The following is a 27,548-nucleotide window of genomic DNA, read 5'->3' on the forward strand; positions in this document are numbered from 1 at the left end:
AGCCACTAGCCTGTAAAATTACTCCCAGATGTTTACATGAATGATGTCCCAGCCATTCATGAATAGATACAGGGAAACCTCCACATATCTCCATTCCCAGCCTTGGCTCCCCAGAAATGTGCATCTTATACTGCTCAGTAGACCCCTGGACATTATAAGCTCATAGATAGTCTGACTTTCCAACAAAGGGTAATGTTTACGCCCCAGCCTTTGTTATCTCAAGTAGAGGTTTCCCAAACACACTGGTGTAGGTAAAGCAATAAAACATGTTTATTAACGAGAGAGAGAGAGAGAGAGAGAGAGATTTTAAGTGGTAAGGCACAAAAGTCAGAGATGGTTACAAATGAACTAAAAAGTTAAAACCTCAAGCTAATTCCTAAACATTACCAAGCTAAATAAGATTTGAAACCAACATCCTTCTCACCACACCAGATGCTGCAGGCAGTTCTCAGTTCACAGGCTGGATTTCCTTTCATTCTGGGACCACTCCCCTTAGTTCAGTGTTGTTCAAGGATTCATTGATGTTATAAGCAGAGAGAGATAGGGTAGACAGGAGCGGCGATACAGACAGTTTTGTCCCGCTTCTTACACCCCGATCCTTGTGTATTGAAAAAACCCTTGTTGGGTCATGTGGATGGGCAGTATGTGAGTGCCAAACTGTCTTTCAGCTGATTTGTAATTTTCCTGCTTAGGACTCCCCAGTTGGTGAATCTGTGATTATCCAGGGGATTTCTCTTTAGCATGTTGCTGGCATGCCAGTGTGTCTTTGTCTCTGAGACACTGGTTTATGGGTACTACCCAGAATTACAACACATTTCAGTAACAATCAGAGAGGAAAATCTCAGTTTCACATGTACTATAATTACACACATTTCAACAGGATAATAATATTCATCAGATTATGAGTTTTCAAATGATACCACAAAAGGCATACTTTGTACAAAATAGATCATAGCCATATAAAAGTGGTGAACGTGGGGTACAGGGTGTCACACCTACCGTTCCCGTGTCCTCTTGTTTTTCCTGGCTTCAGGGGAGAGGGATGGAGGCCTTTTCTTGATCCTTTGCCTGATCTGTTGAGAAGAGTGGCCAGCTGCCTTGGTCTTCCTAACTCAGCCACCTGCTCTGTTAGGTCCACTCTTTCTCCCTCAGTGCAAGATTAACTAGGTGAATGAATGTGAACCACACTGGAGAAGTCAAACAAAAGGTGTAAAGGGTTATCCATTGCTCTCTTTCAAAGACATGATTCCTTCTTCTCTTCACAGTCGACAGATGTCAGGATTCGTCTACTTGTCCTGCTTTTGCAACTTGTGAAAACGTTGCTGGGGGTTACCACTGCACCTGCAAACGTGGGTTTGCATCTAGTTCTGGGAAGCAAAACTTCACTGATCCAACAGTGAAGTGCATTGGTGAGTATCGGCTCCGGAGCCCAGCTAAGTGAGTGGGAACTCTGTAATGGGGCGAGTGTAATGTACATTGCTCTAATGCCATTGGGACCAGCTCTTGCACTTGCCAGAAAAGTTATGTATCAGTGTACTCTACTGACTGGTGAGCATGCTGCGATGATTAAGGGTACGTCTACACTTCCATCGAGCTAGCATGCTAACAATAGAGGGTAGCCAAGCAGGTGTGAGAGGTGGGATTGAACTGGGACTGGAAACTAGTGTGTGGAAGTAGGGCAGGGAGACAGATCTGTCCAGGCAACAAGATGCAGGGGGAAGCTGGGACTGCTAACTGACAATGTATGAGGCTCACTCATTGCATGATTTGTAACTGTGAGGAAGCTCTGTCCTCATCTCCGTGGGTCCCACATTTTCCTGGTGGATTTGCTAGCCTCCGAGGCTCACTGTGACCCTCCACGTAGCCCTTCTCTTTCTAGAGGCCAAGGGTCACAGCCTACTGAACCATTTTCATCATAAGCCAGCAAGGGAGCTGAGAAGAAACTATCTTCTCTTGCACAGTCTCTGTTGTCTCCCAGTTTCAGTGATTAATCGGGGGTGGGGAGGAGCCTGGGCCCACCCTCTACTGCGGGCTCCAGCCCAGGGACCCTAATGCTATCAGCTATAGTAGCCGACCTTTTTAGAAACAGGACGCGTACAATTCCCCGGGCTACTTCCCCACAGCATCCCCCACTTCCTCAAGCTCCACTTCACCCTTACCTCGGGGCCTCCTTCCTTGTGCCTGATATGGTGTGTAGTGCTCAGGTTCTCCAACAGCACAGCTTCCTCCTACAGCTCCTGACATGCGGGGCCACCTGACTAAGTGGGAGGTTTTTAACTAGTTTCATCCAGCCCCTGATTGGCTTCAGGTGTCCCAATCAACCTAGCTGTCTCCACTGCTTTCTGGAAGGACCTTAATTGGTCCTGGGTGTCTTGATTAACCTGAAGCAAGTGCCATTTGGTTACTATGGTAACAGGGATTTGTTTAGCCTGGGACTAACATACCTGTTTTTCACTACTTTTCTATAGCCATCTGGCCTTGCCCCGTCACATAACGTATAGAGTATTCTTCCAATCATGGAAGCCTTGACAGAACGTTCCCCACTTTCTGGCATCAGAAAACAGGCGGCAATAAAAACAAGTTCACTTTCTTCTTAGAAGGCGACTAATGAGCCATTCTCACTTGCCAATCTGTTTGTTAGGCTTCACATATTCAAACATTGATTTGGTCAGATAACGGTTCTGATCTGGGTACTCTTGCTTTGTCAGTGAAAAATCAGCATCTACATCCTGGCATTTCTATGGGCCCTTCTCAGTCCAATATGCAATGAGATCTTGAGAAGTCATGTCCCACTCGCCTGGATTGCTGGAGAAGGGTATTTTTGTATTACTGTCACTGGGAAAGTCTTCGAAGTGGGGTGAGACTGCAGCTAGAGAAGGCACAAGAGGTGCAGCAGGTTCACTTAGACTGGTATTCTCCTGGACTTCCTCACCACCAGACTGGAGGAAAAAAACGTTAGGAGAGAAGGAGTTCCTTTCAGCACTGCATTTTGTCTCTGCCATCTTTCTTTGGCCTCCTTCAATGTCTGCCAGCCTCCTTTCTTCGACATGGTTTCTATTGTCCAGTGTAGGCCGGCTGTGTACAAAGTTCAGTATTGCTTGGGCCCACAAACACTTATTTAGCCCACAAAGACAAAATCACAACCACCATAAATTGAGTCCACAGTCTTGATTAATTTGTACATAACAATATCGAATGAGACAAAAAAATTCCGATGGCCCCACTGCTGTCTCTCAGCTGTTACTTCAGTATGGAATGGAGGGCCTACAACAGGGCTAAAAATTAGGCTATATGTTAATCTGGCTTCTGAACGTAGCGCTGTCTACACGGGGGTTAGGTTGGTATAACTACATCACTCAGAGGTGTGGATTTTTCACACCCCTGAGCAATGTATTTTACCAATATAGGTCTGTATTGTAGAGCCGGCCTGAGACCATGATTTTAGTGACTAGCAGAGTTATGAATTTCAGTTGCCATGCTCATCTTTTGAAGAAGTTTGTTCCTTTGGACAGCACCTTCAAAAGACCAGCGTGAAAACGAAAATGGAGTTTCTGGTGTCATGAGCAATATTTCTATTGTTGTTGTATTGGCAGTGGATTCCATCTGAAGGACTCACAGGAACTCCTGGGGTGTTAACACAGTTGTTCTGTGGATTCAGATATATGAGACTATTGTGATAATATATAATCTGACCTCCTGTATATCACAGGCTAGAGAATTTCACCCAGCCATTCCTACCTTAAGCTCAAAAACCTGGTTGAATTAGAGCATATAGTTTATAAAGATAACAAGGCCTTTATTGGCCTTTACTCTAGGGCAGGGGCGGGCAAACTTTTTGGCTTGAGGGCTGCAGCAGGCTTCCAAAATTGTGTGGAGGGCCGGTTAGTGAAGGCTGTGCCTTCCCAAACAGCCAGGCATGGCCTGGCCCCTGCTCCCTATCCGACCCCCCCTGCTTCTCGCCCCCTGATGGCACCCCAGGATTCCTGTCCCATCCACCCCTCCCTGTCCCCTGACTGCCCCCAGAACCCCCGCCCCTGACTGCCCCCCATCGTGCCATCAAACCTCTCCTCTCATTCCTGACCCCCGCCACCCCAGGACCCCTGCCCCATCCAACCAGCCCTTCTCCCTGTCCCCTGACCACCCCCAGAACCCCTGCCCCTGACTGCCCCCTGCTGCCCCATCTAACCCCCCCTCTCCTTCCTGACTGCCCTCCTGGAGCCCCTGCCCCTGACTGCCCCCTGCTGCCCCATTCAACCCCCCACTCCTTCCTGACTGCCCTGATACCTATCCACACCCCCGCCCTCCTGACCACCACCCTGAACTCCTCTGCCCTCTAGTCGTCTACCCTCTATCCAACCCTGCCCCCTTACTGCGCTGCCTGGAGCATGAGGTCAGGCCGAGACTCTGCAGCTGTGCTGCCCCAGGAGCTCGCAGCCCCGCCTCCCAGAGCATTGCGCTGGCGGCGGGGCGAGCTGAGGCTGCGGGGGAGGGGAAACAGCAGGGGAGGGGCCGGGAGCTAGCCTCCTGGGCCGGGAGCTCAGGGGCCGGGTAGGAGGGTCCCGCCTGCCGGAACTGGCCCACGGGCCATAGTTTGCCCACTTGTGCTCTAAGGTCTCTCCAGGGCAGAGTCAAGGGACTATCAAAGAGTGTAACTGTAATTACTGTAGCATAGCAAACATAACATGGTATATCCATGCTTCCCCATGGCAACTGCACAATGATAGATTCCATGTTTTCTGGTATAGACGTTAATGAATAATTGTTTCCATATTCTTCTGTTTAGATGTTAATGAATGTTCTCAGGACCCACCAGTCTGTGGCCCTCACAACCAATGCAACAACACCCGAGGGAGTTTCACCTGCCAATGTTCTCCAGGTTATTCTTCCCCCAGTGGGACCTCTTGGAAACCTGGTGACTCCCACACCTTGGACTGCACAGGTACCAGTCACTACAAGCCGCCTTGGGAAACCCAGGGAATATAATCAGCTCCTGATGGCCCCAGAGGCTAACAGCGGTCTGTGAGCCCTCTAGTAGCACGTGCTGTGGTCTGTGGTTCAGAAACTGCCCACAAACCAGTGTGGGTGTAGCTAGGCCCTTGCATGTTTGTGTATGTTTGTAGGCAGTAGCATACGGGAGCCAACGGCCCCCTGCAATTTTTTCATATTGTTGTTATGGGGAAAGTTGCATCTGGAGTGGTGCCACCTTCTTGGGCCCCATAAACCAGTCCCTTTAGCTTTAGCATCAGCTCTGCTGTCGACTGGACTTTGCGGGGTTTCATTTCTGTGCCCGGAAGTGTAATGATGCTTTGATCCCATCACAAAGAGATTTGATCCTTATAAGAGAGGCCCCAATATTGGCTTCCTCCTTCTTTCCCTAGAAAATCTCATCAGCTGCCAGCCCAGGATTCTGCAACGAGACGATTTCAAAAGTCTGTGCGGCAACAGCACCCAGCACGTATGTGTCGAATGATTCCAAATTGGGTCATCTTCGTGTGCAGGGCAAGAGGGGAAAAGGGAGAGAATGGATGTAAGGGTTGTGTGTGTAGAGTTTGTGTAGTTCACTCAGACAGTGTGTGTGCTGCTTCTGGGTTGGGTAGTATGGATGGACAGAGATGGAGTGGGATGATGGATGGACTAGAACTGGTACCTAGAGAAGGCTGGAGGTGGAGAACATGGGTGGATGGAGAAATAGCCAGAGCTAGACAGAGAAGATGGATAGAAAGTTACAGTGGGTTAAAAGGAACAGAGAGGCGGAGGGACATGGACACCCATCTTCCACCCTCCAGTAGGTAGGTAGGAATGTTACAGCATTAACTCCTTTTTCCATGATTCCCCTACAGGGAAACCAACAAAACAACAGATTTTGCACCTTCCTGAATGAGACCTCAAAGACCCTGGAATCTGCATGCGGCAATGGAAATCAGTCAATATCGCTGAAGGTCAGACGCTGTGCCCCTGTATTTGCCAGTCCCTTCCCTCCAAGGCAAAGTCCCTCCTCCTCGTCCCCAGCTGCTGCAACTGGTCTCCAGATACTTCCTTCCAAAGATAAACCTGGGGGGAGTCTTTAAAAGCAGCTGAAAACAAGGTTTAGTTGCTTCTACTCTAGAAGAGTAGACTGGAGCCAACAGCGAGTGGAATTTCAGCTGCCAGTCAAGAGTGGGTGATGAATGTCTTGGGGAAAAGGGAACGAGTCAGTATCTTGATGGGAGCTGGTACCTGGGTGCCATGGGAGTCATGTGGAGCAGAGGGCCAGACTATAAGAAGCATGTGGAGGGGGAGGGGACCCTAAAAGCCTCCCTAACATCACTCAACCATGTAAGCAGTTGTAGCTGCCTTGGGATGTTCCGTGATGGTAAATGGGGAGAATATGTGGTGGATCCATGGGACCATCCCTTTGTTAACCAGTGGGCCACTGTTTGACAGCCCCTGCTTTACCCAGGGTGTCTTCTGTTTAAACCTCAGGAAGTCTCCACCTCTATCGATTTGCTTTTCTATGCCACTGCCCAGCAGTCTAATGGGAGCAAGGAGGAGGTCGCATTGGTAGCCACTATCTTTCTGCAGAGCGTAGAATCAGCAGCTTTGGCAACTGCTCGGAAAAGCCCCGGGAACAAGACACAGACTATCACGGGAGAGACAATGAGTAAAAAAAAGGAAAAACGTTCACACAGCTCTGAGTGCCACCCGCAGTGCTCTCTGCGATGAAGGGTGGCGTCGGGGCTAGGGTGCTGGGCTAAAGCATAAGAGAGCTGGGTGCCGTTCCCGCCTCTGACACCGGTTCTTTGATGGACCTTGGCAAATCACTTGGTGCTTATGTTTCCCTGTCTGTAAAATGGGGATACGAATCCTTCCTGCTGTTTGGGGCAGGAGCAGTCTCTTGCTCCATTTGCTTATGGTGCCCAGCACAACGGGGCTCTGATCTCAGCAAGTAGCAGGTTTGTGGTAGTGCCTATGAGCCGCAGTCATGATGGAGCAGGGCCCCATTGTGCTAGGTGCAAGGCACAAAGGACATAGAGACAATCCGGGCTCCTGATTCTTCTCTTGGCTCTGCTGGTTTTACCGCAGCATTGCTCCCTTCTACCACGGGAGTGGGAGGAGAATCAGGCTCTGTGCTAAATGGAGGGTAGTTTTCAAAGCAGCGCAGTGAAGAACTTGTCCTTCCGCCCCCAGCCATCGTGGCCCAGCGGGTTACGGATAACTGCAGTCGGGCAGGGAAGATGATCGAACTGAACGCTGAAAACGAGTTGATGAGCATTGACTGCATGACAGTGGTTGGCGCCAGGGAACAAGGTACCATCCGGGAGTTCTCTGGACAGGCAATGGAAGGAATCCAACCACTCCAACCCATTCCACAGCTCCAGCTGTGAGGCCAGATCTTCCAGGGTGGCAGAGGGACCTTAAAGCAGCCCTGACAGACTCCCCAGGGGGTCTTGGGTTGCTTTACACCAGCCCTCTGTGCAGTTCGTAATTTGTAATGAAAGTGGGGCTGGGACTCAAGCAATTAGGTGCCAGGACTCAAGCAACATTTTTACTTTCATAACTGACGCAGGAAATCCGGAGGTGCCGGGGCTCTGAACTGCCAAGCTCGGAGGTGCCGGGGCTCTGAACTGCCAGGCCCGGAGGTGCCGGGGCTCTGAACTGCCAGGCCCGGAGGTGCCGGGGCTCTGAACTGCCAGGCCCGGAGGTGCCGGGGCTCTGAACTGCCAAGCTCGGAGGTGCCGGGGCTCTGAACTGCCAGGCCCGGAGGTGCCGGGGCTCTGAACTGCCAAGCTCGGAGGTGCCGGGGCTCTGAACTGCCAGGCCCGGAGGTGCCGGGGCTCTGAACTGCCAGGCCCGGAGGTGCCGGGGCTCTGAACTGCCAGGCCCGGAGGTGCCGGGGCTCTGAACTGCCAAGCCTAGAGGCTCTGGGTCTCAACCCTGGCACAAATTAAGCAGTGCCCTTGTGTCTTCCCTGGTGCAGAGGGCATGTCAGGGTTGCAGGGTTCAGACAGACCAGGATGGGGATGGATTTTCCAGCACTAGCGGCAGCGGAGCTGGAGTGCAACATGCTCTGCTGAGTCCTGGCTGGCTGATGGGCCCCTAGGAGGAAGTGTTATTCGTTGGCCAGTGCAGGAGTAAGGAGTCCTGGGGTCTAGTCTCAATTTTGCCACTAACACTCTGTGCAAACCTGGGGAAGCTGTTCCATCACTCTGTACTTGTGTCCTTCTCATCACTGGTTCGGCTGCGCCCACCAGCCAAGAGCTCTTCCAGCTCATTGCGGGGTGACACAGACAGGACACAGGCTGAATTGGTATCACCTCTTGCATCTTTGCTCCTGCAGGCTCCGGAGTCGTTGCCTTCATATCGTATGCCACTCTCGAGTCCATCCTGAACAATAACTTTATCGACCAGCAAAACCTGAGAGAGGATGTCAAACTGGGTAGCACTATGCTGAATTCGAAGGTAGTGAGTGGGACCATTGGGAAACCCGGACCCCTCTCCAAACCTTTCAACTTCACCCTGGAGCATAAACAGGTGATTGGCAAACACCTTTCCCTGCTTGAAATGGAAAAGGGGCCCCTCTTGGCTAAGAGCTTTTCCCCACTGTTTTCTCTCTGAGCTTTTGTTGTTAACACTGCCGTCCTCTTCCAGTTGGCCTCACTAACGAGGGTCATCTTCAACTCCTTCTGCCTCCCTTTCTACCCGCAAGATGAGGCCAAATCTTGATGCTGCATCTTCCCCAAAAATCTGGCTTTTCCTCTCTGCCCTCGCCATGGTTCTGGTCACCTTCCACCTATCTACTGCAGCCTCCTCTCTGGGCCCTCCAGTACCCATAATGCCCCCTACAGTCCTACTAAAATGATCTTCCTTGCCCATCAGTACAACAGATGCCCTACAATTTGAAGCTTTCCACTGGCTCTTTCTTCTCCACCACATTAAGTTTAAATGAGGAAGCAATTCAACTTAAAATTGAAAATGGGTGAATGCTAAGGGTCCAGCAATATCCACCCTAAAGCCTTCAAAAAGCATGGAAATTCCCAGGCGAACTTCTAAACCGCAATATTTTGTACCAGTGGAGCGTCAGCTTGGATGCCTGACTCTGTTCGCGTTTACCCCAATCCAGATCAATGGGCTTATATTGGTGTGAAACCGATATCCGTTATTATAGTGGCACGTAGATGCACATTGAGAGCAGAGTCCAATTATACCAGGGACTGCACAAACACATGGGCCCCATCCCAAAGAAGAGAGACAAAGGGTAGGAGGGTAAACAGAGGCACAAAGACTACTCAAGAAATTTCACATCAGGTCAACGACAGAGCTAGGAATACAATTCCAGTGCTCTGTCTGTCAAGCTCTGGCTCCTCTTTGGTTTAGTTTGGGCTAAACTAGCCCTTGGCTCCTTAAAGGACAATGCTGATGCTGGTGCTGCAATTTCTGTTTCCAGAAAAAGGAAATGGAAGACAAGATTATCTGTGTTTTCTGGAATCTCACTGGTCCCTGGTTTACTGAAGGCTGCAGACTTCTCCGTGAAAACAGCACTCACACCACCTGCACCTGTAATCACCTGTCCAGCTTTGCCATCCTGATGGCTTCACATGCTATCAAGGTATTTCAACCATCCGCTTAAGCTCATGGTCCACGTGTAAGAAGCTGGGGTTGCATTCGCACAGACGCTGTGGCTGTTTGCAAGAACAAACCTGAGCTCTTCGACCACACAAAATGCAGGCGTCCACCACTTACGCGAAAGGAGTAATGCCTCTGGCTGTAGTAACAATGGCTGGAGCCAGCCAATAGGAAAGTCATGATCAGGTGCACTTGGTCAGCATGTTAGATGTCAGATAGGTGGCATGGGGCATGAGTCAGCCGGGTATTGGTTCCAATTAGTTTACAGTCATGAGATTCAGAGATCATCTGGGAGCTGCAAAATCAACACATGTGTTGCTCCTCTGAGTTACCTAGTGAAAGGGGCAGGGAGCAGATGGGTCCTCCATGTTCTCCAACATTGGAGCAAGAGATCTGATTGCCCTGGGAAATTATCCGGTTACTTCAAAGCTCCTTTTTCTCCAGCGTGATTTCCAAACTTTACACTTTCTTTAATTTTTCCTTTTATAGGAGAGTTATCCACTGACCATCATCACCTATGTGGGACTGACCCTCTCCCTTCTCTGCCTCTTCCTTGCCATCCTCACCTTCCTCCTGTGCCGCTCCATCCGCAACATCAGCACCTCCCTCCACCTGCAGCTCTGCCTCTGCCTCTTCCTGGCCGACCTGCTCTTCCTCACCACAGTGAACAGTGTCACCAATGAGGTAAAGAAATCATGCAAAATTCATGCCCCTTTTATGTATCCTGTCTATTTCGATCATAAACTCTCCAGGGCAGGGACTGTCTTCTAAGGTAGGTCTCCATGCAGCTGGGGCGGGGGTGCCTCCCAGAGTGCTCAGACACATGCTAGCTTTGATTGAGCTAACACACTCAAAATAACAATGTGGCCTCAGCAGCTTGGGCCAGCTGCCTGAGTAAGTACCCAGAGGTTTGGTCATGATTGTAGGTGGGCGGCTAGCCTGGACTGCTTCCTGGGGACTCATGCTCCCAGCTGCAGTGTAGACACACTCTTACTGTGTATTTGTACAGCGCTGAGCACGACGGGTCCTTGAACTTGTTTGGGGCCCCTAAGTGCTCCTGTAATGAAATAACAAGGGGAATGGGGCACATACGGAGCCCTTGGTATGGGGGGGAGAGGAAGCAAGGGGGGGGCCACACAGAGATGCTACCAAGGGATGATGAATGCAGGACAATGGTATGTTCCCGCCAACCCCCACCCAGGGGTGAGCTGGAGCCGGTTCGCACCGGTTCGCGCGAACCCGTTGTTAAATTTAGAAGCGGTTTTAGAACCGCTTGTTAACTAGCTTCCCTGCGAGGGAAGCTTTGATGGGCTCTGCCTGGGAAGCCTGTAATTCCTCCTCCCGGCCGCCGGGGGGCGCTGCGCGGCGCTGCGAGAGCCATGTGAGCTGCCTCCTGGCCCTGTTGCTGCTCCTGCTCTTTGGAGCTCTGGCCCTGGGGCTCCTGCTGCTGCTGCCTGGTGAGTCCCCGGCTGCGTCCTGCTGCTCCCCGGCCCCCCCCCCCCCGGGTGAGTATCTGCGCCCCTCCCCCACCGTCCCCGCCCCCAGCCAGCCCCTCCCCCCAGCCAGCCCCAGCCCCACCCACTGCCCCCAGCCACCCCCAGCCAGCCCCTGCCCACAGCCAGCCCCTGCCCACAGCCAGCCCCTGCCCACAGCCACCCTCAGCCTGCAGCCAGCCTCTGCCCGCAGCCAGCCCCTGCCCCAGCCAGCCCCTGCCCACAGACACCCTCTGCCTGCATCCAGCCTCTGCCTGCAGCCCCTACCACAGCCACCCCCTGCCTGCAGCCAGCCTCTGCCCACAGCCGCCCGCAGCCACCCCCTGCCCACAGCCACCCGCAGCCCGCCCGTCTGCATCACCTGCCCACAGCCAGCCCGTGTCACTCCCTGCCTCCAGCTAGCCCTGCCCCACGCCCCTATCTGCAGCCAGCCCCACATCCACTGGTGCCCTGCAGTTCCCAGGGCAGTAACCCTGCACACCTGCTTTAATGAGGGGGGGGGGGGCAGGGAGCAGCTGGGACCCACACATGTGCACACCCTAGAGTGACCAGACAGCAAGTGTGAAAAATTGGGACGGGGGTGAGGGGTAATAGGAGCCTATATAAGAAAAAGACCCCAAAATTGAGACTGTCCCTGATCACCACCCACACATGTGAAACGGAGCTCATTTCTAGTTCAGCCCCATCTTTTTAAAAAAGAACTTTAGGTAGGGTTAAAATACATCTGTATTTTCCTGGACATGTCAGGCTTTTCGGTTCTTAATCACCTCCTGGGAAAATATGGACGTATGGTAACCCTATTGGTACAAAAAATACATGCTGTCGCACATCCCTTAAATCAGAACTTTTTATAGGGAACCCGTTGTTAAATCAGAACTTTTTATAGGGAACCCGTTGTTAAGATTTTGGCAGCTCATCACTGCCCCCACCCCACCACTGTCATCTCTCCTGGCATGAGTCCAGGCATGTGGGGATTTGCAGGGAGTCCTTGAGGAAGAGGAGAATGGGAGGATGGCACAGAGAGCTTGTGGAGGGGGGTGGAGGATGCATTCAGACTGCAAGCTACAACCTGTGTGATGCACTAATAATCAAGGTGGATTGCTTTTGCCGTTGGGCCCCTTCACATGCCTGGTATCACAATGCCCAGAATAAATTCAGTGGTCCGGATTCTGAACTTTCTTACACTGCTTTGACACCACTGGCCTCAATGGAGGTACCCCAGATTTACACCAGCATCAGTAAAATGAGAATTGGGCTCCAGAGTTTAATCATCATAGAATATCAGGGTAGGAAGGGACCTCAGGAGGTCATCTAGTCCAACCCCCGCTCAAAGCAGGAGAAATCCCAAGATAGTTTTTTTTTTGTTACCCCAGTTCCTGAAATGGAACCCTCAAGGATTGAATTCCCAACCCGGGGTTTAGCAGGCCAATGCTCAAACCACTGAGCTATCCCTCCCCAAGAATGGTTGTTTGGAGTGGACACATCAAATAACTAACGCTTCCCCTAGCTCCGCGAGCTAGATGTTCTCAGTCCCTGAGCTCTCTGTCTCCACCAGGTGGTGTGTGCTGTCATTGCTGGCCTTCTACACTATCTCTTCCTGGCCTGCTTCAGCTGGATGTTACTAGAGGGGCTGCACCTCTTCCTCACCGTCAGGAACCTGAAGGTCGTGAATTACACCAGTGCCAGCCAGTTCAAGAAGAGATTCATGTACCCGTTTGGCTATGGATTCCCAGCCCTGGTGGTGGCTATTTCTGCAGCGGTGAATCCTGGTGGCTACGGAACTTCCAAACAGTACGTGCAGCACCCATCCCAGAGGGAAAACAGATATCTCATTACCCACTCAACTCATTGGCTGAATTACAGAGAGACAGTATATTCGACGATCCCCGTTTCTTCATGTTTCACACAATGCACAGTGAACCTGGGGAACTCCTTTCCAGAGGATATTGTGAAGGCCAAGACTATAACAGGGTTCAGAAAAAAACTAGATAAATTCATGGAGGGTAGGTCTATTGATGGCTATTAGATGGGCAGGGATGGTGTCCCTAGTCTCTGTTTGCCAGAAGCTGGGAATGGGCGACGGGATGGATCAGTTGATGATTCCCTGTTCTGTTCATTCCTTCTGGGGCACCTGGCACTGGCCACTGCCGGAAGACAGGATACTGGGCTAGATGGACCTTTGGTCTGACCCATTATGACCATTCTTATGTTCTTATAAGACTAGTTTCTGCAAGCTACATCCATGAGACTGTCATAAAGGGAAGCAGGCAGCGTTCGCCCTGCATCTTCCACCCCACCCAGAGATCAACTCCGACAACCAAAAGGAGAGAATTCACTTCATTTTAATGCCAGGGATAATTTGTTACCCTTTTTCCTTCTTGCCTTTTAGCTGCTGGCTCACAATAGAGGGAGGCTTCATCTGGAGTTTCCTTGGACCGGTCTGCCTTATTATTGTGGTGAGTATATTTAGGATGAATTATGTTTATGCCGCAGGGAAAGGTGTTTGAAAGTGAGATGAGTCAGACATTGGGATGTTTGCTTAAGGAGTGAGTTGTGGCCTAGCTACCGTGGATTTACTCCCTGGAAAGTGATAAGGTAACAGTGGCACCTTCTTTAGTTGTATGACAGTAAAATCATAAATAATTAATAAATCACACACAATTTGTTTCCAATGGAGTGTAACGAATTGATACCAAATGCTGGGATTTGTCAGAGTTCAGCACCTCCTTAGCTCCCAAGTTATACAGCAGAGAAGATGGAAATGTCTGGGCTGGGTGTTATGAATGAAACCAGAGCTTCAGCTATGGCAGGTGTGAAACCGGACAGCTGGAGGAACATGGACAAGAGGGCAGCTGAGAGAATCTTTCTATGATCCAACAATACGTAGAGAGGGAAAGTTTATGGAACGTAACACAGAGGACAGACAGAGCAGCTGAGAAGAGAGAGGGATGGCGGAGCCTTATCTGTGCCCAAAGTGATGTCTTGTGGTGCAGGAAGGATTCAGATGACAATCGCAGCTAGAGGCTCCCATCCGGGATCAAAGTACCATTGTGCTAGGCACTGTGAAGCCATGAAGAATTTTAGCAAGATTCAAAAAGATTTGGGCATTTATATGGGGAGCAAGAATAAGATCCAGAGTTGTTCTAATCAGGGCTAAGAAAAGTTCTGGAAGGGATATTAAACCCCAGGCTTCAGGATTTAAATCAAGCTCTAGCTACCAAGACCAAGGGGAGAACTAATATAGGGGGAGCTTATCCCTGCCTCTGAAGCACTTGGTACTGGCCACGGTCAGAGGCAGAATACTGGACTACATGGACCTGGGGTCTGATCCACTCGAGTTGTTGTGTTGTTTCCACAGATGAATTTAACATTTTTTATCACAACCCTCTGGATCCTGAGAGACAAAATCTCCTCCCTCAATGCAGATGTCTCCACCCTCAAAAACACAAGGTAGGAAAGTGCTAAACCTGCCTGAGAGGTCCAGTTAGTCTTCTGCAGGGGGGGGTGTTTGATACAGGCACCCTTGGCTCAATTAAACTGAGGAAATTCCAGCGTGATGCAGACTTGGTATCAGAAAATCATGGAGAACAGAACACTGAATACCTGGTCCTGCAAGCAGCTGAGACCCTTTGTGGGTATTCACCCACGAAAGCTCATGGTCCAATACTTCTGTTAGTCTATAAGGTGCCACGGGACTCTTTGTCGCTTTTTACAGATCCAGACTAACACGGCTACCCCTCTGATACTTGACTTTTTCTAGTGTTTTGTTCAGCCTAGTTTGATGCCTTTTGCTATGCACAACTGAGACAGCATGAGGAAAACTGCACAGTGATTTCTTGGTATCTAATTGCGAAATCTGTGTTTTCTGGAAGAGCTGGACATGTGGCCATGGTCGCTGGGATTTATAATTCACAATGGTGAGAAGAGACCCAATTTGAGGAGGGCAGGCACAGCAATAAAAAACACTTGCACTTAGCAAAGACCTTCTGTAACTGTCAATGTTTTATTGTCTCAATGACTAGTCTAAATAAAGCAATTTAAACCAGTAGGACAGTATAACAATGTGAGCGCGACCAGTCCCATTACCTGTATATGCTACTTTATTTTGGGGGAGAGCTTTAAGGAGTGAGACAGATTTTGATTTGTCTTTGGCATGCCGATGGAGAATTTTAATGGCTGTTCCTGAGACTAGATGTTTTATAGGCCCTTGTATTTTTTATGCATATATAAACCATATTTTTTAAACCATATTTTAAGGTTTTTACCTTTATATTGTTAGGGTGCTCTTATTCTACAGGTTAGTATATTAACTTTGCTAAGCTCATTAACATATGTTAATTGGATTACTGTGGTTACCTGTGGTTAGGCATTTGCTGATGTCCTCCTTTAAAAATACTTTAAACTGGTAGTAACTGTCTTTTTGCAATTACCCATCAGCAGTTTGCATCACGTGATTATTACAAAACAAGAAACAAAAAGCCTTTTAACATTTTGTGACTTATGATAACTGTTAGTTTACTGACTTATGCTAACATACTGAGCAGCTACGTCTACTTAGGCTGTAAGGCCTTGCACTCATGCTAACTGCTTAAGCTATTTTATAGGTGTCAGTCAACAGGTATTTTGTGTTTTTGCTACTCATTCCTTAGCCCTTTGCCCTTTATTCTTACTATGTCACTATTATTACTGCGCGGTTATATACTCACTGCCCGCGCTACAAAACGGATGTGAGGGGAAAGAGGGAAATGGATGTGGTCAGTGTTACACCACAGGCCAGTGACAAAGCTGGGAACATAACACCGCTTCAAGTCAGACGTTACAATGCTGGGTGCTATACAAATATCTATACATGAATTAATCTTAGGTAAAATCTGTAACTCTGCTGAAACCAAGGAAGTTACACCAAGGCTGAATCTGCCTGGTATGGCTATGCATAGGCTGCTTTTGCTGTCAGCTGACTTTAGTATCTGGTTCCGTCAGTCTGCATTGTACTCTCACATGCTACAGCAACGGGCATACAACAAACCCTTCAATCATTTAGTGACCTATTCCATATCATGAGTGCGGTGTAAGGACTAATGGACCAAATCTTTAATGGCAAGCCATGGTTTCTAGCAAATGTGGTGTTCTCCTTGCAGGACTTTATTATTGCGGTTTCCAAGTCAATCGGAATGGGAGAGAAAGGATGGTTCAGTGCTTCGGGTACTGGTCTGGGCTGTGGGAGACCTGGGTTCAACTCCCTGTTCCGACACAGCCTTCCTATGTGACCTTGGGCAAGTTGCTTAAACTCTCTATGCCTTGATTCTTCATCTGGAAAATGGGGATAAGGGCACTGTCCTACCTCACTGAATGGTTCTGAAGGTAAATAGCTGTAAGATGCTCTGATACTTCATGAAGGACCAGGAATAAAAAGAGGGGAGAAATACCTACCTGGAATTAGAGAACAGGTGTAAAACCTTCACTGGCCCAGCTCATTGAAATGACAGCTACCCCCAGATGTGTGGTACTGATGGCCAGAGCCTGCTTGCAGCAAAATCAGGAAATGAACAAGATGCAGAAGGGCTGGCAAACTGGGGCCTGGTCCAAATTCAGTGAAGTCAATGGCAGTCTCTCTCTGTGCTTTGGAGCAGGCCCATAGAGCGTGAAGGGGACGGTAAAAGCCATTCTCATCTGGTTGGCATAGGGCCTGTTTGTAGAATCGCTGTCTAGAAGCATTGGTCCCTAGGGGAATTTTGCATAGTTGCTACTTGGAGGGCGTAAGCCATCCTGCGCACAGAGCCCACTGACTTAGTCTCTCTGCATAGGGTTGTAATGGGCTCTCTCCATCTGCTTTACTCCAGGTTACTGACATTTAAAGCCATCGCCCAGCTTTTCATTCTGGGCTGCACTTGGAGTCTTGGTCTGTTGCAAACAAAAGCGGCAGCCATGGTCATGGCGTATTTATTCACCATCATCAACAGCCTGCAGGGAGCCTTCATCTTCCTGGTGCATTGTCTCCTCAATCAGCAGGTAAAGCCAATGCCTTGTTACCTGTTCAGCTCCATTAATGTCCAGCCAGCAGAGCTTCTTTGTTCACATTTGTCTTGGTTTCACTCTTTTCTGGTGTTGTGTGCCTGTTGCTCCTTTCCCTATTTTGAGATTCAGCCGTTCTCCTCCAATCTCTTGTCTCCTGCAGCTTATATTGTGCTGTTTTCATAGAGTCACAGATTTTTTTAAGGCCAGGAGTGACCATGTCTACACCCAGTGGTTTCCCCAGGAATTGAAATTAGGGGGGGTGTTTGAATTTACAAAGGGGGGTGTGTCAGGGCCAATGAGGGGTGAGACTATGAGGGTAAAGGTGGGCTGTATGGCACCATAGTAAAAACTGAAAAATGTTTCATGATCATTTTATTAGATTTAACTCATGTTTTAAAATCAGACAAATTAAAGTTGGCTACTCAAGCCTTCTATGAAGCACTATGTCTACATCCTTCTTGGTTTCTTGTTATAATTTTGCACAACTCTGTTAATGAATTGCTTGAATGCAGTGCGTTCATCTTCAGTGGATTCTCGTGTGTCTGGTACTTCCATTCCTTCAATTGATATGCTCATTAGTTCATTCAGATGATCAGGCAGAAGGCGACTTCTTTCAGAACACAAAATTCTATTTAGTGATGAAAAAGAACGCTCAACTGTAGCTGTTGTGACTGGGAGTAGCAAGAGATGAATTCCTACTTCTTTCATCCCAGGAAACAGAACACAAAGATCAGATCGAGCCACTAGTGATGATAAAAAAGAAGTTGAAGTCAAATCTTCATTCATTCGTCGTATGATATTCCATTCTGTATTCAAATGCTCTATTCTTTCCTGATCACATGGCAGCCCCATTGCTGGTAGTGCCTGACTCCACTCAACTGTTGGTGTTTTACAGGACAGGCATCTGTAAAAGCTACGTAGAGGTTGAGTAGAATCTAGAAGTCGCTGTTGTAGATTTTTAAGAATCAAGTCTGTGTACTTTTTCAGTTGTCTTAACAAACACTTCTTGTCATCTTCACTTAAGGATTCAATATAAATGCCTTCATTAGTCAACTTCTGGACTGAAGTCTTTGCTTCTTCCAGTACTTTTTCAGTGGATAAGTCTCTGTGATCCAAATGTAGCTTCTATTGCTGGACAAAGATCTACTACTGTTGTAGCAGATGCCTGGATGGCGTTGTTTAATGACCCAAGTGGTTTCAACAATAGACTTACAAGAGAGAGAATGGCAATAGTCTTCTCTGAACGTAGTAGCAAAAGAAATCCACCAGCCTCACTACTTAGATCCATCCCATCTTGGAAGATACTTTCCAAAGCCAGTAATAATGGCTGAAGCAATTTTAAGACAACAGCCAAGGATCGCTCATGAGAAAGCCAGCGGATTTTCCCAGGTTGGACTAATTTGAACTTCAGTCCAAGTGTATCTTCTATATTTTCCAAGATATTCAGTCTTTTTGGACTCTTGCTGAAAAAAGAATATAATGAAGACACTAAATTTATAGCTTTTTTAATGTCTTTTGAAGATTCTGCAGCTCGTACTAGTGCTAGTTGAAGTAGATGGCCTCTTCAGTGTGTATAGGAGAGATTAGGGTTGCACTTTTCTCTGAGCAAAGCTTGTACTCCACCATGTCTTCCAGAGAAGTTTGCAGCTCCATCAAATGCACAAGCAGCCATCTGTTTGGGGTCCAATTGACAAGCATCTAACTCTTCCAAGATGTGGGTTGTCACAGATACAGCCGATGTGTCTTCTATAACTTGAACATCTAGAAATGCATCTACTGGCCTACCCCTGACATCAAGATAATGCACACAATGACTCAATACTTGATGCCCATTTGCATCGGTGCATTCATCAGCCATGTATGCAAATTTTTTGAATGTGGTGAGAGAGTTCTTCACTTTTTCAACTGTTGAGTCTTTCACTGTTGCACCGCATGCTTCTAGCCAGTCAGTTGAGTTTCTTGCAGAAAGATAGTGAGCATTTGCTGGTCTTGTTCGGAACCAGTGTTCCACGTCAGGATGAACAAGTGACAATACACTTAACATTGGCCTCCAGTTTGTAGTGTGTGGTATCTCTTGCTTAAATAGAAAGTAGGATGTCACAGCCATGTTTGTTCGCATAAACTGTGTTGTGTCTCCAGCATTCTTAACAGCCTCATTAAGTACTTCTAAAATTGGCTTTGAAAGTGGGCTTATAAGGCTTTCTGCATGTTGATGCATGCCAGAGGCCTGGTGTTTTGCAGCCTTTTCACGTAGTTTGTCAGCATTGGCTTTGCTGATCGGTTTGACAAACGAAGCTCCTCCACTTTTACCAATTATAGCATTGGTAAGCTTTCCTTCTTTGTAAGCTTTTTTGCAAGAGGTGCACCAGTAGCCATCTTTTGTAACTTCAATAAATGGGAACAGTTTGACCGACAAAGATCGGGAACTGCCTTTAGGTTTTGGAGACACTGTTTGTTCAGTAGGTAGCTGTATTTGTGCTTCAGGCTGGTCGGATGTAGATATACCACTTGAACCTTCAGATGACATGTTGATATATTCTTGGTTCTTGATGTATTCTTCACCTTGGTTAGTTTTTGAGGCCTTTGAGTGGAAAAATTGTTGTATTGTTTTTTGTCTTTTCATTTTCACTTTGACCTGCAACATATAAAAGAGATATGAATAAAGTAAATGTTTTGTTAGAATAATGCAAATTTAACATAAGGAAAATGCAAGTTACACCAAAACACATAACAGATCTAGATTTCTAAAAAAAATATAATTAAAAAAAAATGTCTTTAATTTAAATTGACTTTTGAAAAGTAAGCCGTCATGGGATAAGAGGGCAGTCCTCTCATGGATCAGTCACTGGTTAAAAGATGGGAAACAAAGGGTAGGAATAAATTATCAGTTTTCAGAATGGAGAGAGATAAATAGTGGTATCCTTGAGGGGTCAGTACTGAGACCAGTACTATTCAACATATTAATCTGGAAAAAAGGATAAACAGTGAGGTGGCAAAATTTGCAGATGATACAAAACTATTCACGATAGTTAAGTCCGAGAATAGTTACAAAGGGATCTCACAAAACTGGGTGACTGGGCAACAAAATGGCAAATGAAATTTAGTGTCGATAAATGCAAAGTAATGCACATTGGAAAACAATCTCAACTATACATATAAGATGATGGCATCTGAATTAGCTGTTACCACTCAAGAAAGAGATCTTGGAGTCATTGTGGACAGTTCTCTGAAATCATATTGCCTCTATATAAATCTAGGGTACTTGCACGCCTTGAATAGTGTGTGCAGATCTGGTCACCCATCCTAAAAATATATATATTGGAATTGGAAAAGGTACAGAGATGGGCAACTAAAATGATCAGGGGTATGAAACAGGAGGAGAGATTAAAATGACTGGGAATTTTCAGCTTAGAAAAGAGATGACAAAGGGGGATATGACAGAGATCTATAAAATCTTGACTGGTGTGAAGAAAGTGAATAAGGAAATGTTATTTAATCCTTCACATAACACAAGAACTAGCAGTCACCCAATGAAATTAATAGGCAGCAGGTTTTAAAAAACCAAAAGGAAGTACTTTTTCACACAACATAAAGTCAACCCAGGGAACTCTTTGCCAGGGGATGGTGTGAAGACCAAAACTATAACAGGATTAAAAAAAGAACTAGATAAATTCCTGGAGAATAGGTCCATCAGTGGCTATTAGCCAGGATGGGGAGGGATGCAACACCATGCTCTGAGTGTCCCTAGCCTGTTTGCCAGAAGCTGGGAATGGGCAACAGGGGATGGTCGCTTGATGAGTACTTGTTCTGTTCATTCCCTCTGAAGCACCTGGCCTTGACCACTGTTGTAAGGCAGGGTACTGGACTACATGGACCATTGGTCTGACCCAGTATGACCATTCTTATGTAAAAATTAATTATAATAATAAAAATGTTTAGTACAGAAACTCCCCAACATAATGACCTCTCAAGATAGCAACAATGTGAGATAACAACCTTGGCAAATAATACATTTAAAAAAATCTTGGCCTACTAGGAAACATATTTATATATGTAACTTTAGCGCCCTCGTGGCCAAGATGGAGATTGCTCTGTGGGCAGCTCTGGCCAAGAGACAGCGCGCGCAGGAACGCAGCAGGAGAAATCCCTTCCACTCCAGGGGCACCTGTTCCAAACCCCCCAGAGTGAACACACCCACCCACAGGAAAAGTACAATGGATATAACAAAGGAAGATATTTATTTACAGAGGGCTGAGAGGAGAAAAACAACAAGGGGAAATATAGAGGGAGCAGTAAAACAGGGCTGCATTCAAACCAAAACCCCACGGGCCCAGTGGTAGCACAGTCTGGAAGGGCAGACACTGAGCAATGCGTCTGCACACACAGTCCAGGAGGCCTGAGCAAAGTTCCAGTCTGGTGGTGAGTTTTGGGTGCTCCTGGTCTTTTTTGGCGCCAGTGAACTCTCCCCAGCAAATCCCTCTGGTGCCTCTTCTGCCGCTCTGTGCAAAGCCCCACAGAGCGACCACCTCCCCACTTAACTAGCTACAACCTCCCTCCTTGTTCCCAATGCAGAGTTACAAGCCCCAGTACTTACAGCCCCACGCAGCTCTGGGCAGCCGTGATACTGGGTCCAGCTCTGGCCTGTCCTTCTCGGGCGATTCCTCTGTGGCACAGTGCTCCTCCTGGCTCCTGTCCTGGGCTGTCTCCGATCGGGCCTGTCCTCCTCAGGCAGGTTCTCTCTCTGCTTCCTTCTCCAGGGCCAGCCATGCTCCTTCTCCCTGGAGCTCCAGCCTTGCTCCCTGGAGTTTCCATCCTTTGTTTTGCTCCCCCCCCCCCCGCCCCCCCCGGGAAAAAGATTTAAAGGGGCCATGCTCTCTAAACCCCAAAGGGGTTACATATAAGTTTCCATTCCCAGTCACAAATCAACATTCAGGAGCAAAGTCGCTAAAATATAGTCCAAAAAACAAATGTTTTATTTAACATGCCCCTCACTTGTCCCTCCACCACACTCCACTCACTGGTGTTGTCCTTGGTCAGTGGAGAGTAGACTCAGAGTTCAGAGGTGCTTTCACGTGAGTACACCTTCCAGGTGGGGGACAAGAAGGCACCTTACTTGTTCCTCCAGCTGCCCACTGTTCGCTCTGGCCACAGCTGTTCCTTGTGCCACCGTTCACTCAACCGCTCTGTTGCCAATGGCCCTGCCCACCTTCTGCTGCCACCTGCCACTGTGACCTCTGCGAGTTGGTCTCTTAAGGTTCCACCAGCTCTCTGTGGTTTCAGCTGAGCTCTCAGTGGGGGAACCTCGCTGCTAGTGCAGTCTGGGCTGTTTCTTACACAAAAACACTGTACCCACAGGAACACTGTCCCTACACCAGGACTAAGCACTTAGACCTGATTGTCAGTGATTTCAGCTGCAGTGGTCACTTAACAGAACAAAAGACTATCTACTGGAGCCTAATCAGCTCTGTCTTTAAACAGTGATGGACAGATCCCCACCCTCTCTCTTGATGCCTTCAAATCATCACAGGCTAAGTACAGTTCTACTGCCCTTTACTCATACAATAAGAACAACATTTCATCCCTCTTCCCCCCACATTCAAGTGGTTTGTAACCCAACCCCAGCCAAAATCTATCACTTGGACAACACAGCTCTGTTTGCTGGATGCCTAGGTAGATTAGGTGTGAATGTAACTATAATCTGGCCCTGAAGCCTTAGCCCCCAGCTCATCACTAGCTGTCAGGGAGAGCTCATTTAGACTTTGCTTACAAATCATCATTTGAAATTATTAGGTTGGCCAACATCACCGAAATGAATGCACTGACATACAAAAACAGCTATATAAGGAAGCAAGGAAGCTAGTCTATGTTCATACTTTTCAAATCTATTATACTTTTTTCAGATACACATATTTTATCATACACTATATAAGCTTTTAAAGTGTGTATTAATGTTTCGGTTTAAATTCAGATTTCCAAACAGTCACTAAATTGGTATGTAACTAGCTCACAAAACTAGGGGGGGGGGTTGGGAAAATTCAGGGGGGTGTAGGGAAATCACTGACGGAACCACTGGATTCCCTGACATCTCCAGTTCGCTACCAGGCAGTTCTTGCCATTGGACATCTGGGGTAGGCTATTTTCTGCCATATTTCCTGGCACTGTGATGCCTTCTTATTTGTTAATTCATGAAAGTCAGGTTGGGAGCAGTCTAATGCCTGCAGGGTTTGGCTCACCAGGGCCGCCCGGGGGGAGCAAATGGGGCAATTTGCCCCAGGTCCCGGGCCCTGCAGGGGCCCCCACGAGAGTTTTTTCAGGGCCCCTGGAGTGGGGTCCTTCACTCCGGGGGTCCTGGAAAACTCTCACGGGGGCCCAGTCTTCGGCAGCAATTCGACGGCGGGGGAAACTTTCGCCCCGGGACCCACCGCCGAAGTGCTGGGCCTTCGGCGGCAATTCCCCGTGCCGAAGACCCCAGGCCCCCTGAATCCTCTGGGTGGCCCTGTGGCTCACATGCTGCTCACCAGCAGGACTTCAGTTCTTAAGGATTTGAATGTGTCCATTTGGGGGTTTGTGCTCGAAAGACACAAGATTGGAGGTTGTGGAGCATGCAGTACAATGGAGCAGAGTTCAGATGGGGAGGGAGGTGTCTGGCTAGCTGGCAGGGGGGAGAAAGCTTGTGGGTTTCTCTAAAAGGAGATGTGAAGTTTTAGCTTTACTTCTAGAGGAGCCAATACTTAATAGAGGTGCAAAGTGAAGGGTTGTTTGCACTTGGGGTTCGAGATTGGGACAATCTCTAGTCATTGGACCCATTTCTTTTACTTGGAGGTGGTACTGAGTCTAATACATGACTTTTCTCTCTATCTTTCTTCTGCCAGCAAGCTCAAACCATCTCTGACCGTGGAGGAAAACCGTGAGCTCCTTGGTCAGTGCTTCAAAAGTTTATTTCCCCTTCCTCCCTTGGAGAAGATGAAAGAGGAAGACGGGACAGCAAAGGATGCTCTGCATATACAAGTACGTGACAACAATTCTCCTCCGGCACCATCCACTGTATTTCTGCCCAGCAGGCACTGGGTGATGGCAGTCACACATGGCCTCTCTGGCAAGGTTATGGTTAGCTTTCCCCAGCCCACACACACAAATGATCTGTGCTGAGCCTCACTCCTTCTTTTCTGGTTTCAGTCACTCTACATGAGGTCCTTGGAAGCCCTTGGCAAGCTAGTGGTTGTTATATAGAATCATAGAATCATAGAATCATAGATTATTATTATTCTAACTCAGTTGCCATAGTAACAAAACCATGACAACCAAAAACACAACAGTGGAGACTTTGCTGGAGGAAGAACCAACCGCAGACTGGTTCCAGGAAATGTCTGATGTGAGGAGACCATTGAACCGTGGTGGAGATTGTTTCTTGTGTTACAGCAGGGAAGAGTCAGAGATTTAGGGGGTCAAGCTTCAGTTGTGGAGGAATTTTCAACAATGGAGTGAATTTTAGGGAGAAAGCACCCAATTCTTCCTGGGATAAGTGGGCATGTGCCCCACTGAAATCCACGGAAGCTATGCCATTTTATGCCAGGGCTGGATTGGGACCAAGTTCTTACAATGTCGTTGACACTACTTGGAGCGGCAAGAAAATCACCACTGCAGTAGCCAAATTGAAGAGAACCAGTTGAAACTAATCACTTCTTCTAAGAGGAATTCATGAATATTGAGTTAAGCCCTGTGTATGGAAACTCATTCAGAGGAAACTTCCTGTTCCTCAGACATGAACAGAATATTGTGAAGGGCTGAGGGGTGGGGAGTTTGATGCACGTTCAGTATAAAAATGAAGTTATAAAAGGAGCTGGGCTGGGGGGACTTCTCTGCTCTTATTCAAATTAATAAAAAGAAATGCTCCTCTCTGTCATTTTGCCAATCAATGTGGGAGAAGTTGCCCAGGAAATAGACCACAGCAGCAGACATCAAACAGCATGCAATGTGCTAGACAGCTCCCATCAGACAGTCTACAGCAGACATCACATACACGGGCCCAGATTCATCTCTCATGTAACTCCTTTGGCTTCAATCACCAGAGGTGAATCTGGCCCCTGGGACTTGTATATCTAAGGGGTTCTTCCATTAGACATGTAATTCCTTTGCTACATGGAGGTCAGATGCTTTGGAGAGGGATTTTAGTGACAATTAAACCTGTTTAAGAGGAACTTTTGGGAGGAATTTTCTGGTACTAACTCTGTCCATTCCCCTGCTCTACCAACAGCTCCTCAGGAAATGGTTCAGTTCGGGGAAGGAGTGGGAGAGAGAACGGGCCTTGCAGGCCAGCACCCAGCTGCAGACTGCCTATCAAGAGGTAGTTCATAGCACAGTGAGTATAGCCTTACTCTTCCTTGAGCTGACTTCCCTGCTTACATCAGATCTGACACTCAACGCGAATGCATGAAAAACTCTTCCAGGACAGCAGCTGGGATCTCAAGGTGACTAACATCCCTCTGCTTCCGTGAGTGAGAGGTTTACACAACAATGCTGTGACCACACTGCGGGCAGACTGCAAGAAGTAGAGGGAGACAATTGCCAAACTGATGGCTTATTCTATCATTAGATTCACCAAGTCGACAACAAAAGAGCTTTCACCGTAGTTAACAAGATGCCAAACACGGTCCCCTTTTTGGCATTCCAGACCTTGGCTCCCATCTAAACATCTCTGTCTTGGAAGAGGGGGGAGGGATAGCTCAGTGGTTTGAGCAGTGGCCTGCTAAACCCCAGGTTGTGAGTTCAGTATTTGAGGGGGCCATTTAGGGAACTGGGGTAAAAATCTGTCTGGGGATTGGTCATGCTTTGAGCCAGGGGTTGGAACTAGATACCTCCTGAGGTCCTTTCCAACCCTGATATTCTATGTCTAATATAGTGAGGGGTTACTGGAAACCTGATTCACCATATGTGGGGTTCACTGATCATAAAGGCCCAGATGCTTATCCCCAGGTCAATGTGAATCTCAGGTCTTCCCCAAATATCACGCTGTCAGCCAATCCTTAACTAAATCTAAGATTTATTGTTAAAAGAAAGAAGAGTGAAGTTACAAATGGTTAAAAGATCAATATCCAGACAAGTGACTTTCCATGTTCATAGTTCAGGATCAGAACAGTGATGGAATAAACTGCTGGTTTGTAAAAGTCTCTCTGGAATCATCCCAACAGATTCAGAATCCAAAGGCAGCTTAGATGTAAAGTCTGTTAGTTTTTCCAGGCATTTTCCAGGTTCTTCCAAATGATTATTTGGAAGATCTCTGTCCTATGGCTTACACTGTCCCTGTTCAACATTTAAGCAGTCCTAGAGATGATAGGATCAGGCCCGAGCCTTCTCTTTTATAGCTATTCTACCAGGCTGACAAGCCTACCTCACAGAAATTGTCACAGAAGGCCCTTCCCCCAATGCGGATGGCCTGTTGTACTTTGCTTTGAAGATAATCTTCTATTTCCTGTGCATACCCAGTAAACTAGTTACATTCATTCACATAAGGTAATTAGCCGTTCTTCCATTATAACACAGATAGTTAAGCTGAAGATAATGTAGAAATGATTGGTTTCCTGAAGTGTCTTACATCTTTGATTTTAAGGCTAACTGAACACCTTGCACACATAATTAAGGCAATTAAGCCATGAAAGGGAATTAGCATCTACAAGCTAATTTAGTTACATTGTGAAACTTCTAACCCGGTATAGATAACCACAGACAAATACACTTAGCATCTATTGTTCATTTTTGAATGAGTTGATGATTGCTAGTCTAATACATCTCTTTGAAATTCACATGCACGTGAACTGTCTTGACACAGTAGAAGTGCCTCTTGTTAAGTTATTATGGGTCATACACAGGTTGACTGGTCTGCCAGTGTCACAAATGCATTCTTGGTTCTTATGCTCCCAGGATGCTAAAGCTGAATTTCTATGTAATCAGCTAAGAACATAAACCATAAGAGTGGCTCTCCTGGATCCCCAGAAGAATGGTTCATCTACCCAGTATCCTGTCTTCTGACAGTGGTGGGTGCCAGATGCATCAGAGGGAATGAACAGAACAAGGCAATTGTCAAGTGAACCATCCCCTGCTGGACAGTCCCAGCCCCGGCATCTGGCAGTCAGAGGTTTAGAGACATCCAGATCATAGGGTTGCATCCCTGACCGTGTTAGCTAGTAGCCAGAGATGGACCTATCCTCCGTGAACTCATCTCATTCTTTTTTGAACCCAGTTATACTTTTGGCCTTCACAACCTCTCCGTGGCAATGAGTACCACAGGTTGACTGCATTGTGTGAAGAAATGCTTCCTTGTTTTTGTTTTAAACCTGCTGCCTATTAATTTCATTGGGTGACCCCTTGTTCCTGTGATATGTGAAGGGCTAAATAACACTTCCTTATTGACTTTCTCTACACCAATCAAGATTTGATAGA

General features: G+C 47.5%; 1 protein-coding gene across 1 annotated transcript in view; it reads left to right on the forward strand.

Annotated features, from left to right (window-relative positions):
* LOC123354521 (adhesion G protein-coupled receptor E1-like) overlaps positions 1 to 25,545 on the forward strand; it is a 32,334-nt gene extending 6,789 nt beyond the window's left edge. The window contains exons 4-17 of the mRNA XM_044996641.1: positions 1,266 to 1,409; positions 4,784 to 4,939; positions 5,379 to 5,455; positions 5,841 to 5,939; positions 6,463 to 6,640; positions 7,168 to 7,287; positions 8,318 to 8,511; positions 9,425 to 9,586; positions 10,093 to 10,287; positions 12,652 to 12,887; positions 13,486 to 13,552; positions 14,455 to 14,546; positions 23,984 to 24,119; positions 25,366 to 25,545. Of these exons, the coding sequence (XP_044852576.1) occupies positions 1,266 to 1,409; positions 4,784 to 4,939; positions 5,379 to 5,455; positions 5,841 to 5,939; positions 6,463 to 6,640; positions 7,168 to 7,287; positions 8,318 to 8,511; positions 9,425 to 9,586; positions 10,093 to 10,287; positions 12,652 to 12,887; positions 13,486 to 13,552; positions 14,455 to 14,546; positions 23,984 to 24,119; positions 25,366 to 25,545 (2,036 nt within the window). The remainder of the gene's footprint in view (positions 1 to 1,265; positions 1,410 to 4,783; positions 4,940 to 5,378; positions 5,456 to 5,840; positions 5,940 to 6,462; positions 6,641 to 7,167; positions 7,288 to 8,317; positions 8,512 to 9,424; positions 9,587 to 10,092; positions 10,288 to 12,651; positions 12,888 to 13,485; positions 13,553 to 14,454; positions 14,547 to 23,983; positions 24,120 to 25,365) is intronic.
* The last annotated feature ends 2,003 nt before the right edge of the window (positions 25,546 to 27,548 follow it).

The sequence above is a fragment of the Mauremys mutica genome, chromosome 21, assembly GCF_020497125.1.
Source record: "Mauremys mutica isolate MM-2020 ecotype Southern chromosome 21, ASM2049712v1, whole genome shotgun sequence".
NCBI classification, from domain to species: Eukaryota; Metazoa; Chordata; order Testudines; family Geoemydidae; genus Mauremys; species Mauremys mutica.